Source organism: Aplidium turbinatum, chromosome 2 (assembly GCF_918807975.1).
Source record: "Aplidium turbinatum chromosome 2, kaAplTurb1.1, whole genome shotgun sequence".
In the NCBI taxonomy this organism is placed as follows: Eukaryota; Metazoa; Chordata; class Ascidiacea; order Aplousobranchia; family Polyclinidae; genus Aplidium; species Aplidium turbinatum.
Window position 1 is genome coordinate 42,347,627 of NC_137473.1, and position 18,797 is coordinate 42,366,423.

At 36.4% G+C, this 18,797-nt stretch overlaps 1 protein-coding gene and 1 pseudogene across 1 annotated transcript; both read right to left on the reverse strand.

Moving 5' to 3' along the window:
- Positions 1-232: 232 nt before the first annotated feature.
- On the reverse strand, positions 233-6,000 carry LOC145764818 (Y+L amino acid transporter 2-like). Its single transcript, XM_082576496.1, has one exon. It carries the CDS (start codon positions 5,967-5,969, stop codon positions 4,581-4,583), a length of 1,389 nt encoding a protein of 462 aa, XP_082432622.1. The 5' UTR covers positions 5,970-6,000; the 3' UTR covers positions 233-4,580.
- A 2,069-nt stretch (positions 6,001-8,069) lies between these two features.
- On the reverse strand, positions 8,070-15,269 carry LOC145764304 (uncharacterized; annotated as a pseudogene).
- Positions 15,270-18,797: the final 3,528 nt, after the last annotated feature.

Here is an 18,797-nt window from a genome sequence, read left to right on the forward strand (position 1 = left end):
GTGACCGCCTGGCCTGCATCAGCAAGTTAAAGCTTCTACTTCTACAAGTATGCGATACTGTCCAATACCGCTTTTACAAAAGCTTTATTAGTCCGAGGATAAGGATTCCCTCAAATAATCGGCCTACATGGTAGTAGATGAGTTTTTGATGGGACTAACGTAGAAATGCCAAACAAATGATTTTACGGTTATGACGTTCCACTATCTCCTGGAGCATATAAACGAACAAAGAGGCGTTGCCGATCGCTTTATTCTACTGTCAATAAATAAAGCCACACAACGCAATCGTATATACAACTGTAGTCATAAGCAGCGGCTGAAAAGTTCCCAATCGGGGAATTTAGTTTTTGCCAAAGAAAAGCTTCAATGACGTGTTGGCTGTTGATGAGTTTGGCAAGTACTGTACAATATTAACTTTGAAGTTACACAGATTCTTGGATACGCATATAGCCTAATGATAGAAACAACAAATGCAATCACATTACTACGTCACTACTACGTTACAAACCAAAAATCGTTGTCAATAAACTACTTTAATTAACATCAGAATAATAGAAAAAGGTAAATAGCCCTTTAAAAAACAAATCCATGCCAACCGGTTTTTCTTGGTGATGTGACCGAAGTAACTAAAATTAAGAGTAGCCACAGGCCTGATAACCACCCAGTATGCAATGTCAGATTTTTTTTACATTAATTCAATGTCAGCAGACGTGAAATTAATGTCCCATAGCCATTAGCCACCTTGAATTGTAAAATAGTAAAATAGTCAGTTGAATCAATGTAGTATAGCCATTTCTAAAGCGAAAAATATCACAAGCACACATCGAAAGACCGTTCGTAAACTAATTAATTTTTTTCGACGTTTGCATTGGCAAAAACGAAGACAACAGCTGTTCTACGGTGGCCACATATTTACTCTGAACAAACAAGTAAAACAAAAATACCTTCAATATTGACCTGACAAAGTGGATGAAAATATCAAAATACAGTATCAGACAGCACCATGAGAAGTTACATGTATTGTACAGTGTACTGAATATAATCGGAATTATGCTAATCAAGTGGTTGATATCACATGGCAATTCACGCTCAACACAGCAACGCGGAGAAACCTCAACTCCCCGGTCAGCTTCTTATCTCTAACAGTTAACAAAATTCCTCGGAAATTTCGTCGAGTTCTCATGAAAGAGACCAAAGCATCGGCAACTTCGCTCATGTTGGGCCGATTGTAGCTCGTATGGATGGGATCGTGTATGCACAATTCAAAAGGAAATCGGCGTCGTTCAAAAATAAAATTGGTTCTACTTTGCATAACAACCTTCACCGCTAATTTCCACAAGTTAAAAAGAATCGGATCGCACAAAGCAACCGCCCATACAGTAAAATGCAGACGTTGAATCAATGCAAAATGACCGACTTTGCTGTCTGCGAGTCGCTAGTTATCATAAAACAACCGCCACACATCAGCTATGCAAGCAGGTGTTTGCACTGCGTTAATGTACAAAACATAATTAATTTATGAAAAACAACCACCAATGAATATTGAACAACAGTTGCTTGCACATGCACATGTTTCTGAGGATTGCTCGAAGGCACATGATTGTTGTTGAGAAAATAATATATAAAAGTGCTAAATTGAATATCCCTTCATATGCAAGCAAGTTATTTCGCTGAAGTTATTTAGGATGTAAAGTTAGTCATATGCAAAATGTTGTTATTGACACAGCGCGTTAACACTAAAGTGCATACTGCGTATGTTTAAATTTTCAGCTAGATGTTAGATCAAACATACAACCTCTTATCCTTGTTTACACGTAGTACAAATTTTACACCTCAGTAACAAGCAAGAATACAACTCCAGTAGCTGTTATAACAGGGGTTCCCAACTTTTTTTACACCGTGGCCCCCTTTGAAAATTTTGAAAAATCAATGGCCTCCCTATTTTTTTCAACCTTTTGAAAAAATTAAGAAATGACATTTTAATTAAAAATACAGTAACCGGTAAAGATCACTTTATGAAGATTTGGGCAAAATGTACTAGTATTTTGTGATGACCTGTGTATGAAGGTCGCCATGACACTAGCAAACCAAACGAACAAAAGCAAAAATGTTCTTTCAAAACTTAAGATATACAAGAACAGATGCTTGAGTAGCTAGATCAAATAAAAATATCAGGTTGACTCGTAGTCGTAAGACTCGTAAGTATACATAATATTATATAAACAGATTTCAAAAAACAAGGAAAGGTTTGCAAGTGGCTTAAATCGTAACCAATTTTAGTGGAAAGGGTGTGGAAAAATACAACTCAAAATAAATATGAAATCTCCACACCCATTTGCCCTGGCGAGTGGTAATAGTAAAGACTTATACAAGTATCTGGTGGCGTGAATTAGAATGGTAAGACAAGCCTTAAAGCAGCCGGCGGCCATGGCCGCTCTGGAATGACCGCCGGTGCTACCTCCTCAGTCGGCCAATTTGGCCGCTGGTTTCTTTTAGCTAATTATTTAATTCCACAATACAATGATCGTGGATTAACTGTCGAAAATATCTAGCACCAATGAGTGACGCAGAATTAGGTCAGCGCATCATAATCACCACTGTTGCATTGTGCGGAAACATTTGCTATTGTATGGAAAATATCCAGCTGCGATCACCCGCTATAACTCTTGTTTGTAATTCCCAAGGTTTATTTTAACAAAGTATTAATCCGAAGTGCTAATTTACATCGGCTGGCAATATTGTCGTTTTTATATCGATTTAATGTTGTCGGACATTCAATGATTGTTAAAAAGGAGAACTACCCAGACAACAAAATTTGTCATTTTTACCCTGATTTAACAACTGCAAACGTAGAATCAATGTAAAAATGACGGATTTTGTTGTCCGGGTAGTTTAGTTGACATCCGAGGGGGAAAACACGTGTCTTCAGAGTTGAGAAAAGTTTCCGTTGTGGGTTAGTGACTTCACACCCTCAATGGTGACATCATAATGGTATAAATGGTCAGGTTTTATGAAAGGCGGTAATGCAGTTGAAACAATTTACTGAGCAGCGAGCAGTTGAAACAATTTAGGGTGGTTAGATGGTCCCGCAATACCGCATTACAATCTCGATAAAGCAGTGATTGCGTGGTACAACGATTCTATTGCAGGACGTCGCCCAGACTTCAACAACGCTAAGTGATCATTTTGGCATTGTTGCAAGTTTAATTCTATTTACTTGTGCTATCGTTATTTGTATTTTGGCCTCCAAGCACGCAGATTTGGCCGCCGAGAAGGAGCTCTCGGTAGGCCACGATGGCTGCCGGAAAAAAACACGAGTTTTAAGGCCTGTAAAATATTACTTAGTCAAAATGTATCGTTGTATAGTAATTTTTTAACATGTGAATATACTATAGAAATTAAGAAACTGTAGTGTGAGGAGTCACAAAAATTAGAAATGCTACACTCACGTTTGTAAGCATTAAATTTATAAACGTTAGAAAATAGAATTTTGATTGGGGGTTTGCCTTGTTATGGCAAATATATACAGCATTTAGGAATTTTTTTTGAAAATATCTCACAGAAACATTGATCATAGTTTCGCTTTTATTTCTATAAAAACAATCAACCCAGGTGAAGTGATACTCGACAAGCAAAAGGCCATGGTTAGATACTTTACATTAATACAAAATGTACTTGACTCGTTACAAATAACCAGTCAAGTACAGAATTCACATTTTTTGTGTACTTGGATTTCTATATAGCATTGCAGCACAGAAGCAATTTTTTGTAAGGAACAACTGACGGCTTTTGCATAAAAATATTTCCAAAAATAAACCATAAACTAGCATTGCAACTTACAGTTCAAGTACCAGGCAAGTGACAACACCAATCAGAACATATATATGCTTGAAATTTTTATAGTTTTATTAAGGAATGATACGACAGCAAGTGAAAATACCAGAACTAAACAACTACAGTATCACAAAGCTACAAAGTGTGGCAACGAGATAGTCGAGATAAGCATCAGGTAAAATGATTAACTGATGATTGAGACTGTTACAAAAGCTACATATATACTGTTACAAGTTAACCCAAATAGAAAGGTAAAGCAGATTGTGTATTGAAGACAAAGCATGAACCGAAAAATAATAAGCAATAAAAGCTGTGTATTGTATTATACTTGAAAAAAAAAACACAAATTTGAAACTTCATATTTTAAATTCAATTGATACAAATATCTACACAATACAAACAAGTAACGCTCTGTTGCAAATAATGTATATACAGACTACAGTACATCAATTTTCAAACGCAATAGTCAAAAAGTTTCCACATAGTGCTACCTTTAAATTGATGTAAATTGCTTTAAGCTAAACCATTGACATTTCATTTTCAGAAATTTTAGCAACAAAATAGTTCAGATAGAAATTTAATTGCCAACACAAAAAAATTGGTTAACAAGCAATTCAAAATCACAAGACAACATTAAACGTTTAAACAAGCCATGCACTGAACAGCAACACAATTTCACATCAAAGTGAAAAACTTCAAGCGCTTGCTTTGGGGATAAAAACTATTGTCTTAAACAAAGCATCCACTCAAAAATCTCCCTTGAGTTCCACTTCTGAAAGAGAAACTGGAAAAAGTTTTTGGCATAATCTTGTAAACCACTCACTGATTTTTCCAAAAATTTTGGGTCTTTGTTCTGGTCTAAGATAAACGAAGAAGTAGTAAATTGGAAATCCTGTAAGCAACATCCCACACCCAATCAATGATGCTTTTGTTTCAGAAAAAAATGGAGTCACAATAAGGAACAAGCAAGCCAGTGAAAATATGATAGGAAAAAAAATATTAACCCGAAGTGGACGAGGCATGTCAGGGTATTTGAATCGTAAATATACTTGTCCAACAATTGACAATCCAACTGTGAGCCAATACATAAAGCTGTAATAATTGATGAGATCAAAAACATCTTTGACACATAAAAACACCAATGTTAGCATTCCAGTAAGCATCATGCTTGGAGCAGGAGTAAAATATTTGATGCTAACCATTGCAAAATAATCAGGAAGCTGCCGTTCACGAGCACCAACAAAAAATAGGCGAGAGGAAGCCATCATTGAAGAGTTCAAACCACCAAATGTTGACATAGCAACTGCTAATGGAATGAGCCATTGAACAACACCAAGTGTCCGGTCAGCAAATCCAACAGCTACAGCATCCGAAGCTGTAATGTCCCCAGGAGTGAGTACAGCATAATATGCAACATTTGTCAAGATGTAGATAACAGTACAGATTGGCATAGAAATATAAATAGCCTTGGGGAGATTTTTGTAAGGATCCTGCAGTTCTTCAACCATAAAATTAAGTGTGTCCCAGCCAGAATAAGAATAAAGTCCAGAATACATCGCTAATGCAATGTTTCCCACATTATTAGTAGTACCCACCCAAGGCTTGCTCAAAGCCCCGGAACCCTTTCCATTAAAAATAAATACTATTCCAGTGATAATGATGACAATTAGAGCAATAACTTTGGCATAAGCAAACAAGTCTTGGATTCTTGTCCCATATCTAACATTCCAACAGTTCATAAACATTATAATGCATACACAAGCAGCTGCTAACAATCGAACAGCATAAAATGGAGGGTCACATGTTGGAAAGAAAGGTTGAATGAGATAATTAGCAAAGGTTATCGCAATAGCTGCCTGCACAGTGGGTTCAATGATAAGCACCGATATCCAAAGCCTAACAAAAGCGACCACTGGTCCAAATGCTTCTAATATGTAAGCATAGCTTGCACCAGATTTCACAATTGTAGTACCAAGTTCTGCATAGCATAGAGCACCAACAAGTGAAAAAACTCCACATACTGACCAAATTATCAAACTTAATCCAGGAGAGCCACATTGCAGCTGAACTCCTTTTGGTGTAACAAAGATTCCTGATCCAATGATGTTTCCAACAATTAAAGCAACTCCATTCATCAGTGTGATCTTTTTTTTAAGATTCACTGACTGCTTTGTACCAGTAATGTCCCCACTAGTAGTAGTTACTTCCATTTCATCAGTCATATTTTTTTGTTTTATACAGCACTTAAAGATAAAGTTAAGCACAAATCTAAAAGAGATAATGCAAGCTTCAACAACCAATTGCTGGATAAAATTAGTAGTCTACCATGCAATACTTTGAAAAGTAGAAATTTCAAACATTGAATCATAGAAACTGGCTCTGCATTAGTTGTTTAAAGCAATGTATCCTATGGTACTGCTATTTTGCATTCATCAAATGCTGGCATTTGCACAACAATCTAACCTTTTAGTGTAATTTATTAAGAATCGATTTCGCTATAGTCATATCATCTTCAGCCTATTCAAATAGAATTATGAATGAATGTACTGTATCCTAGATATAATTTTATTTAAACTGTTAAATACCGTATTGTTCTACCTAAATTAGTGCTGCGTAGCTCTATCTAAGAAAAGAACCACAGAATAGTAGCCTATAGAGCACTAAAATCAGATTTTCTCAACCAGGGGTTTGATAACCCACAAGGGTTGACAAACGTTTTCCAGGAGCACTTGATATGGAGCATAATTTCTGTATTGTATGTTCGTTTCTAATGCCACTCCTGGATTGAGGAACAAAGTGATGACCATGTCGTTCTTGAATGTCCCATTTACAAGGCACCAAATGAAATGCATAGGATATTATACCAGAACTGGTTGGTTGGTTTTGAATCTTTATCCTCGGACTGACAAAGCCTTAATTGGTCATTCCTGGTAGTTTTGCATACCGTACTTGTAGAGGCTCTTGACGCAGAGCCGGTTACTGAGATTGGCAGAGTGAAGATGTCCGATTGTTGAAGTGTTGTTGCTGGGGAATTATTCCATTCACTAGGTGCCGGGTCATTCCATGTCAGTTGGACCAAAAAAAATGAAAAACCAAACCCACCATCTCAGATTTTGATGAAACTTGGTTATCTGGTAGAACTTTTGGCACTGATCATGAAAAACTAAATTTTTTGAAAATCGGACAAGTATCGACGAAGTTATGACCTTTCAAAGTTGGCCATTTTGGTGATCACTCAAGCGGAACAAAATCAAGTCAAATTGAGGGGGTTATTTCTATGCAGCATAACTCTTGTGTTAAACCCTTTTTTCAAATGAATTTTGCTCACATTGGACAAACAAAGTCGATTTTACCCAAAAACAATGAAACAACCCATATAACCCCCGAAGTTGACCTTTGGCCCCGCATTTTGGCAAGATGGGGTCAAAAAATCATTCACGCGTGACATGAATTTTATTGCTTATAACTTGTCGTGCTCATGTAATATTGTTACATGTGATACATCATTTGAAAGGTCTTGATGAGCAGATTCAGAATCCAAACTAATATTTGTGGTTTATTGAATACTTTGAACCTTAAAGATAGAAATAGCGAAATGTCTCAAAAAATCAATTTTTGTTAATTTTAACATGTTGGTAATGTTACTTAGAATCTTTACACTGTCATAATTATATTATCATTGATAAATAAAATAAATCAATTGAGGATTATCAAAGCAACGAACTTAAAATAAGAACGTAGAGTTGGGGGTGACTAGGAAATGAGCTTGCACTCTTCGAGTCTCCAGCCACCCATTGACATAGGAAAAGTTTTTTGGTTGTGAATAACCGAATATCTTTTGAGCTGCTAAAACACTCTCAAATGTGTTTGTAAAACTTTTTTTGCTGTTTCAAGAACCAGAATGTAAGAGATGAAACGATATTAATACATTTTTTCTGCCTGCTGATTGATTCACACTTCAAATCCTAAAACAATTTGCTAGAAGAGAAAACTTGAAGTGCTCTTGATAGTTGCCAACTACCGGTAACAGAGTTGAAGTAAGTCGGAGTAAAACCACACAATATAGTAGTACAGTCAGTTCATTCCATACAACCATACACAGGTAGCAGTTTCTAATACTATGTATAGTAGTGGTAGCCTAATATTGAACATATTTCCATTCTACAGAAACAAACAGTTTACAAAGTAGCTGAATGCACAAAAAAATAGATGCGTAGCAGCATTGCTGTATCTTACTAATTTTTAGCAATGAATTTGTCCCATGCAGTGTCGATCTTTTTTTTGCTTGCACCAGATAATTGATATAAACCACGGCTTGTAGTTAAATGGGGAACATCAATTACACACAGAATATGCTGCAAAGGAACCCAACATTTGTCTTGTTGTTTTGGCCAGTAATAGGAACGTGATGGCCCATTAGGATGCATAAAGTTAGCCAAAATATCACTGCTGTCAGCATCAAATTGTTCACTTATGCCGATGTACCACTTCTTTTCATATACAATGCACATGAACTGGTTTTGTTGGAAATTCTGAATGGGTAAAACTAGGGGTGTAGAGGGTTTATCGATTTCAACTTCTAACGAAAATTCACTGTCAATGCTTACTCTCTTCATTCCAAGTCTTGTTGATGATAAGGGCTTGAAGAAGTGGAATGATCGAGTTCCTTTGATTGTAGTTGCCTGGTCAAACCTTGGTTGTAGTTTTGGTTGCACATCTTTTAATTCTTCCTTTTTTAGATGGACAAATTTGATTTTTGGCATATGTGTTGCGCAGTATGACAGCATTTCTTCAACATCTAAAATTTGGTTATTTAAAGGGCGTCGTAAGCTTTCCATTGCAGTTGCTCGTTTGACTGTTCCGCCGATTCCATCGCATGGAGATTTGCCATGACTAGTTCCGAAAAAAGACCATGCAGCTTGAACATTGAAGTCTAATTGATGTTTACAAAGATTATAAAATGATTTTTTGTTTTTGTATTGTGCTGCACAGCCATCACTAAAATATTCAACATTATTCAAATGAAGCAGAGTAGATTGAAGAATTTGGATAGTTTTTGCTTGAATCAAATATACCATTACTGTGTCATGCTGTAGCTCCTCTGACAAAAAGCAAATGCTTAAATGCATCAATTCATCATTTAATTTGAAATAACACACCACAGGATGAACTGTGCATGTTTGGTGGGTCCAATGGTAACCTTGTGCTTCATCTTGTATGTGGAATGAATAGTTTTCTGCAAAATCCATCAATACCAAAGCTGTTTGATTATCCATATTTTCTTTTCGAATTTTCAAATATGATGATTGGGAGTGAGAAATAAAATGATGGGGAGCCAAATCAATTAATTTCTTGAGCAATAATTGAATGTATTCTGACACTGGTAAAATTCTTGTAACCATTTCAGTTCGGTCTACTGAAACCCACTGCTTGAAAGATATATCCTCATCTTTATCTTCAAATTTTTCGCTGAGAAAATTTAGTATTTGTTCATATCCAGGGCACTCATCGTTGCAGCATACAATCAATATTTTTTACATCACAAACAGCCATTTCAAGTAATTGCTTGTAGTCTTCTTCAATTTCTGCTGCATTTAGAAGAAGTATGACATTCTGGTGAATGACGCACACACAGACAGCATCAGTACCAGCAGATCCAGCACTTACACACCATTTTGGTCTCAGAGTACAGAATTTTGAGAAGCCTATTTTAGCATTGGTATATTTCTCTTTAAACATAGCATATAATTCCTTTAATGTGCATAACAGCAAACGCTTTTGCTCGTACACATTTTTGCTCACACTAACACGGTCTTTCATTCCAGGCATAATCCTGCTATTGACATTATCTTGGTAGAAGGGGCATTCCATTTATAATCATCAGATTTTTTCAAATTTTGTAACCACTAGTCACAGATTTTGCTTATTTTGACATATTTTATACATACTAAAAAATGATGACAATAGCAAAAAAAATTTTTGAAATATCTTTATTGGGGGCCGAGATAGAGCACTTTGAATTTTCGGCCACTAGTAGGATTTTGGGAGCTGAGCACAGCCATTTTTTCATTTCGCGCCTTCATTTTTTGGCCATAACTCTTTACCTTGAACGATTTTCATAATGAAAACATGCATTTTACCAATCTAAGACCCAAGGAATTCATTTTTGCACTTTAAATTATGCTAAGATGAACATTTCAAATGGTAATTTAGGTTTAAAGTTTTTCTTATTTTATTTTTGATGCGCTAACTTTGGGGGAATATTTCGGAGTGTTGGGAAAAAGGTGCAAAAAAAATTTTTTTTTGTTTAAACAAAGCAATTGAAGTATAATACTTTTACTAAATTTGGTTGATGTAAGTTTTGCATAAACCAAAATAATCAACTTAGAAAATATCAACCCATATGATCAAAAAAATGAATATAATTGAAATATACCTGATGCTTTGTCACAATATTTGTATGGTTCCGCCATATTATCGTGCGTTTCTTTATGAATTTTTGGTGTGTCAAATTACCAATGTTTTATTAGTCAGCTGATATCACACAGCTAGTCTGATCAAAATTTTGTGACACTTGTGCCCTGAATGGTGTATTAACATCTCGCGTACTGGTACACACTCAGTCTGTGTGTGTACACACCACCAGAACACTATCTTACTATGTAATCAGGCCTCGAAATTCACGGCGGACATGTCCGCCGTCACAGCATGTGATGTCCGCGGGAAGTACCCTCTAGATCGGTCATATTTGTCCGCCGAGAAATATCGCAGAACCTAGCGATACAAATCGTCATTGCATAGCACGAACAACTGTTGCAAGAATATAATTTGCGCTGGGAATGCGATGCGAAAAAGTTAATACTGTATCCCTTAGTTTAGAATTTTACGTTGCTTCAACGATTGATGACATTGAATCAGTGTAACAAAGGTGAATTCTTCACTAAGAATCGATGGGAGTACCGGTACTTCTACACTAATCACGAGCAACTTAGTTCAAGTCTTATGTCACAATGTCTGGCTTTGATCTCCGAGTAATATTGATAAGGCAAGGTTGGTTACAAAGTTAGATTATACGAGTAGGCTATTACAGCAAGATGCAGCAAAACTTATTAAGTTTTGGTATTACAGTAAGAAAGAAAAGGCCCAGGGAAAATTCTGAAAGTGAGAATGAGGGCGATGAACCTATTTACTAGGAAATTTAGTGGTTGTAGACGCATATATTAAAGAAACAACGAATGTAAGGATTAGCTCTGTCAAAGATCACAACACATCGTTTACCCCAAGCCATCAATTTCCGATCATCAAGGCCATCGACAATATGAGTGACAACGAAAAAAATCAAAATTAAGAGGTTGTTTGAAATCGCATATTGTATCGCTAAAAAAGAGCTCGCATTTACGCTTTTTCCTCAATTAACCGGTCTGGAGAAAAGACACGGAATAGATCTCGGTATCACGTATCTTAACGACAAGCAGTGATCTCGTGGAGATTGGCGCGCACGTCTTTGAAAACCAATGCTATTGAAGCTCTAATCATGCGCATATGTTTGGATGGCCTTGACTGCGCTAATTATAACTCCGAGCCTGCGGTGGTCTCGTGGAATACTGATACTATTTTGGAGAGGCGACCGCATCACGGAGAGGGGAAAAAATAATTGTGCTTTTTCTAATGTTTTGTTTATTTATTTCGTCACTTTCGCTCACATGACACGCAAAAATAAACCTAAAGAAAAAAAGCCTAGTGAAACTTTGCACATCAGAAAATAGTAGTGTTACGCGTTAGTGTAGAAGTTTTCCGACTCTTGCCCAGAGCATTGTGACGCAAGAAGCCACACGACCTCGTTCGGTGGAAGTTAATCAGTTATGCGGCGTATTATTTTTGTATTAATTATTTGCATCAGACACAAAAAGTTCATAGAATTCAATTTTTAACAATCATCATATTATTATCATCATCATCATGTTTAGTAGCTACACGTCGTCAAGCGCACGTCGTTGGTCTGATGAAAGCTTTTCAGAGTGACATCGCTGAAATTTTAAAAAGCCTAAACCGTAGCTATGGTTCTCAAATGGCGAAGACTTATCAAGATAAAGGGATAAAGTATGACGATTGACGTTAAAACTGGAGTGTCCGCCGTGAGACTTAATTTGTCCGCCGAGATAGCTTCTCAGACCGGACACGTTTGTCCGCCGTCAACAAAAACGAATTTCGAGGCCTGTGTAATGCTACTAATATGACTCAAAATTACAAAGATTTTATGTCCATGATTGTATGTAACACAGAAAATAAGATGTGCATGGTGCATAGATGTGAAAGTTGTCCTGGAAGAGAAGTTTTACACCAATTTTTAACAGACAAGCTAGGAGGTGAATCTGAAGATGACATTGCTTATACACAATGGCAGTCCACTGATCGATCAACTCTAAAAACCTTAGTTTCTTCATCATCTTTCACAGACATTCCAACACAAGCAGTGGACAAGCTTACAGCACACTCTTTCATAGCTAAGTATCTGTCAGAACGCAAACAACACTAAACTTTGAAAGCTGTACATTGCTATTTTGGATTTTGCAGAAAATTACAAGTTTGTTGTTCAAGATGAAGTGCAATCATTCCACTGAAATCAAAGTCAATGTTCAATACATCCAGTGGCATTTCATTACAAGAATTCTGAAGATAAATTTGTCCAACAGTAGTATTAGTAGTAGTAGTCCAGTTTTAATCCGGTGATGTCCCCATTACCGAGGGTGGCCGGATCCAACAATCCACGTGTTTTATTTCAGATGATTTGTGCCATGATACAGCATGATTTGTCTACAAAGTTTTTCAACAAATTACAACTTTTGTACATCTTCAACTAAACGAAAAAATAAAGAAAATTGAATATTTTGCTGATGGATGTGCAGCTCAGTACAAAAACTACAAAAACCTGCTTAACCTCAGTTATGGTATCATAAAACTGATTTTGGAATGGATTGCTCCTAGACTTTTTTTTGCCACCAGTCATGGTAAAAGTCTCCTTGTGATGGAATAGGAGGCACAGTGAAACGATTGGCCACTAGAGCAAGTTTTCAAAGACCTTACACAAACCAAATTCTCGATTTTGATGCATTAATGAAATTCTGTAAAGAGTACATAAAAGGCATACAGTTTTTTTACATTCAAAGCAATGAACTTCAAAGAATTTGACACAATAGAAAGGTATGTTCAAGGCTCCACTGTACATGGCACACAATCTTTTCATTATTTTGAACCAAAATCTTATCACAGTATTGCATGTAAAAGGATTAGTGATGATAAAGAATTTACTGGAATCGGAATGGCCCGTTTCGGTGAGTCCGATTTGGTGAGTCTAATTCGGTGAGTCCGATTCCCTATTCGGTGATTTTTTGAATTTTTTTTTTTAATTTCGGGTACCGTAGCCTAATTATCATTGCTGGTTTAGGGTTAGGGGTTAGGAGTTAAGGTTAAGGGTTAGGAACTCATCGGACTCACCGAATAGTAGCAGACCCGTTGTTTCATCTCCTCGCCCTGTAACAATATCTGGACGCAACTATGCAATCAAAAAAGAAGACTTGAAGAAAATTGAACAAACCTTCAATGACCTTTTGTAGAATGTAGATACTTGTGTATGTGTACTGTGAAAACTGATTCTTAATTACCCAATCAGAAAATTGGCTTAATCAACCACTTAAAAAACTGCTATTGATGCATCCAACCTTAAAAGTTGATGAAGTGATTTCTGTTTGTGTTGTTTGTATTGAGATCTCTTACAATGTTTATGGTACGGTAGATATAAGTTTACTGAGTTTGTCATTCTGTTCTAGTTTAAGACAAAGGAATAAAATAAAGCAGAACTAAGGCAATAGGGCTACACCGTCCTCAAATACACTTGCAAAAGATGTTCAAAGAGCATTTGATATGCTCTAAGTCCTATGTTTTAACTTTATAGTCATTTCTTCATAACAATTTTAGTTAAATTACTGGTATTTTCTAAGTTGATTATTTTGGTTTATGCAAAACTTACATCAACCAAATTTGGTAAAAATATTATACTTCAATTGCTTTGTTCAAAGAAAAAAAAAATTTTTTTACACCTTTTTCCCAACGCTCCGAAATATTCCCCCAAAGTTAGCGTATCAAAAATAAAATAAGAAAAACTTTAAACCTAAATTACCATTTGAAATGTTCATCTTAGCATAATTTAAAGTGCAAAAATGAATTCCTTGGGTCTTAAATTGGTAAAATGCATGTTTTCATTATGAAAATCGATCAAGGTAAAGAGCTATTGCCAAAAAATGAAGGCGCGAAATGAAAAAATGGCTGTGCTCAGCTCCCAAAATCCTACTAGTGGCCGAAAATTCAAAGTGCTCTATCTCGGCCCCCAATGAAGATATTTCAAAATTTTTTTTTGCTATTGTCATCATTTTTTACTATGTATAAAATATGTCAAAATAAGCAAAATCTGTGACTAGTGGTTACAAGGGGTGTTTGATTATAAATGGAATGCCCCAGAAGTCAATAACCAGCTTGATGGTTTCATCTGACAAACGCTTTCCTTGACGTGGTGGTGGCAATGAAAAAGCACCTTTGCTTCTTTCAAGTTGTCTTGCTTCCCGAACCATTCTGCCGCTTACATGAAACACTTCAGTTACCTTTTTCTGTGACCAATTTTCTGGAACCATTGTCAAAATTTGCAATTTTTCTGCCCTTGTAGAATCTTCATTATCTATTTTACCTTTAATTTTGGAAATCATGCTTTCAAGTGCTTTTTCATTCAGGTAGTCAGATGTTTGATCTTCTGGTTTTTCTATTGCGTCATCGATTTTTAGGATTTTGGACAAGTTAACTCCACATTTTTGATTGAATTGCTGTAATTTTCTTTTCTTGTATAGTTCTTTTCTATCTGATGACATTGAATGCAATTTTACAGGCGATTCTCCCATTATTTGCAAGCTTTCATTGAAAGAAGATAGAGAAGTATCAGCTTCTAAAGAATGAATTTCTTCCAATTCACTCCCACTAGAAGATGTGCTCAATTCACATGATAAATTTTCCAATTTTACTCTACAGTTGCAGCATAGTTTTCTTCCTGGCACAAGTCCAATTGCATCAGGGTGGTTTTTAAATTTTTGATAAGTTTCCAAAGATATAATGCGAAGTGTTGTGTTACGTAGTGACTTCTTGTGGGTCTTAAAAATATTGCTGCAGTACCTGAAAGATCCAGAGTATGTATCAATAAATTTGTGTTTGTGAAATGTACAGACATTTTTCAATTCAAAATCACCATCAAACTCGGCCTTTAATCGAATTTCCAAAACTTGTTTTTCTTCTGTGGAAAAATTTCCAATGGGAATCAAACTTTGTTTTTGGGATGGATAACGCTTGTGATCACAAGTTGTTTCCAGTGCAGCACCAACACTGCAGATGTCCATATTAACGAAAAATATGCTTTGCTTAACTATAGTAATTTTATGAAGTTTAACACAATTATACACCTGAAAAGAGAAACTCCAATGACAAATATTCAAACGCATTTTCAAATGCAATAACTTACTCTGTTTTAGAGTGCTCAAAGTTGTAATATTATGATAAGTGTCAGCAATATCTGCAAGTCATAAAATTCTGAATAATGATCCAAAGTTTTGCAGAGATTTTATTACAGCCTACATAGTCTGTTAAAGGCCCATCGAGGATTCGAGAACATTTTTTTTTTGAATTATTTCTAATTAAGCAAGATTTACTCATTTTTTTTTGGTGTTACTCTCACGTTCTTACTACGGTATGCCTATGTCAAAAGATATCGAGAAAACAAAAATCGTCTGAGACTTTGTTTACCCTTTAAAAATTTTAAAAAATGTCTTGGCCTAGTGCTCACTAAACTGACTAGTTACTGATGACTAACTAGCCCTTGTATCCTATTAGCGGTATCTGAAACAATGGCCATATTGTAGTTCGGTAGCTTAGTCACTGTGGCTAAGCATTTGGTATGGAAGGCTACTTCAGTAGGCTAAGCCAATAGGTCTAGGCTTACCAGCAGTTACTATCTGTAGGCACTAGGCAGGTAGGCCTAGGTCCAATACAAGTACGGTACGCCTATACTCTACTACAGACGGCAGTTGGTGTTTCAAAAATGCAAAAAATATAAAGAATGAGCTGAGCTCTGACACATGGCTCTTCTCACAACAATAACTGCTCGAACTTGCGCCTAAACCTATGAAGAATTAAATGATAAAACACCTACATGTTTGATTTTTTGAAGGGCAAATGCTGTCCAGTGACTGACATGAGAGAGAGGAAAGATAAATATCTGGAACAAGAGGATTTCAAGAAGCAAAATTAAAACTGATAGTTATATGACCATTTTTGGAATTTTTTGGGCTACTTGGAAAAATGAGTCCTCGATGGGCCTTTAAGCTAAATGGCAAAGTAGGTCACCTACTACCAGCAGGTCTGACTCTTTTGTAGCTAATACTGTTACCAAAATATAAATGTTTAATGTAATATTTCAGGTGCCATTATTTTCAGCTATTTAGTGAAGTGTTCAATTTTTTACCGGAAGAGCAGACAGCCTAGGCTAGCCTAGCACCAAGTGATAAATTATTTTGCTAAAATTTCTGAAAAATTGATTTTTTGAGACATTTTACTATTTGCAACTTTAAGGTTCAAAGTATTCAATAAACCACAAATATTAGTTTGGATTCTGAATCTGCTCATCAAGACCTTTCAAATGATGTATCACATGTAACAATATTACATGAGCACGACAAGTTATAAGCGATAAAATTTATGTCACGCGTGAATGATTTTTTGACCCCATCTTGCCAAAATGCAGGGTCAAAGGTCAACTCCGGGGGTTATATGGGTTGTTTCATTGTTTTTGGGTAAAATCGACTTTGTTTGTCCAATGTGAACAAAATTCATTTGAAAAAAGGATTTAACACAAGAGTTATGCTGCATGGAAATCACCCCCTCAATTTGACTTGATTTTGTTCCGCTTGAGTGATCACCAAAATGGCCAACTTTGAAAGGTCATAACTTCGTCAATAATTGTCCGATTTTCAAAAAATTTAGTTTTTCATGATCAGTGCCAACAGTTCTACCAGATAACCAAGTTTCATCAAAATCTGAGATGGTGGGTTTGGTGCCCTGGTCCAACTGACATGGAATGACCCTGCCGCTGAATGGAGAGCAGTCCTGAAATGCGTTGCTCAAGCGCATACCCCGCGAGTCGAACCAGCACAGCGTGATTTTGAGCCGGGCGCGTAACCACTGAGCTAACGGGGCGGACAACTAAACAAAGGTTACCTGGCTTTCCATCATCTGCCCTGAAATCTGAACAATCCTGCCTCACATGAAAGAAGAATTATGATCCTACTATCTAAGGTTATCAAACTGTCAAATCATACGGTAATACCATTTGCATCATCATTTTTATCGACGTGGTAAATATACTTCCATTTTATTCGGTGCCACCTTACCGGGGTTCGGGCTGATTATTTTCATACCTGGGGATACTTAAGGGTCCACGTCTTTTAGGCGCAGACAGTTAGGCGCCGGTCAAATAGGCGCGCACACTGTGGTGTTTGGATACTTAGGTGCGGAGCACTGTGGCGCTCGTTTGTTTAGGTGCTATTCCTAGTAAAGTCTGCAGATTGCATCAGTTTGACAGGTAGGGCAATGCTTTTCACACAAAATGTTATATTGAACAAAAAAAATATGTTGTTTCGTTAATGCGCGTGTGGAGATGAGGTGCGAGACAATGCTCTACTACTCTTGATTTTAGCACATCTCCACAGGACATTTGCTATTCATCCTGAACACAGGTTGCAGCCAGATGGAACTTTACTTAATCTGTTATCTTTCGCAATTACTTCTACTCGGAGTGGATTGGTCATGTGGCGAGTACGTATGCGACAATGCTCTACTACATGAATACACTTTTATAGGGCATGTGAACCCTGGCTACAAGTTGCAAGCAATTACACTGTTAGCATTAGGCATTCCAGTAGTCACTGCCTAATTGATGCATACCAATATTGCTTTAGTACAATAACAAAAATTTTGGTATTGTTTTTGTGTGTCTTTTTACCTTATATAGCTGTTTACTTTTGCGTGTGTATCACTGTTGATACCTCTGTTAATCTTAATATTGTTATTATCCTTATTAGTTGTTTACTGTACGTGATTGAAAGATGAATAAGCACTCTGCTTTACAACATCTCATATATTATTATTATTATATATAATGGTGCGACTTTGCTCACTATTAAACCTAGTCAGGGTTTTGATGAAAAACTAAGCTACTCTTCACTCAAGCCTACCACCCGCTTGAATATAGGCTACGGTATATTTTTTACTGTTGTTTAGCGTAGTTATTATTTGACTTAACTAAAAATGAACTCAATCATGTTCAGAAACTTGAAAAATTTAAAACTTTCCCCGACGCAAACCTGGACTAACAACAAATAAACACCGAACAGGCGAACACGTGCATTAAAATACAACAAATTTTGCTGTTCAATGTAACATTTTGTGGGAAAAGCATTGCCGGTTTAAGCAGCTTCACTCACGGACGCCATGACATTTTTTTTTGTTCAATATAACATTTTGTGTGAAAAGCATTGTCCTACCTGTCAAGCTGATACAATCTGCAAACTTTACTGGGAATAGCACCTAAATGAACGGGCGCCACAGTGTGCGCGCCTGTTTGACCGGCGCCTAAAAGACTTGCTCCCATACTTAACGGGAAAAGGTTGAGAAACCCTCCTGGCAGCTTCAGAAAATAAATCTTTCACGTTTTCGTGCAAGATCCACGCGCCAAAGTGCAAAGCGTGGTCATTGGTCAACAATCAAAGCACACCAAGTGCTGCTACTACAAATTTCTTAAAATGCTACTATGCACGTTGTAAAATATTCGTTACCGTATGCTTATTGTGAACAATTAGCACAAAAATTTTATA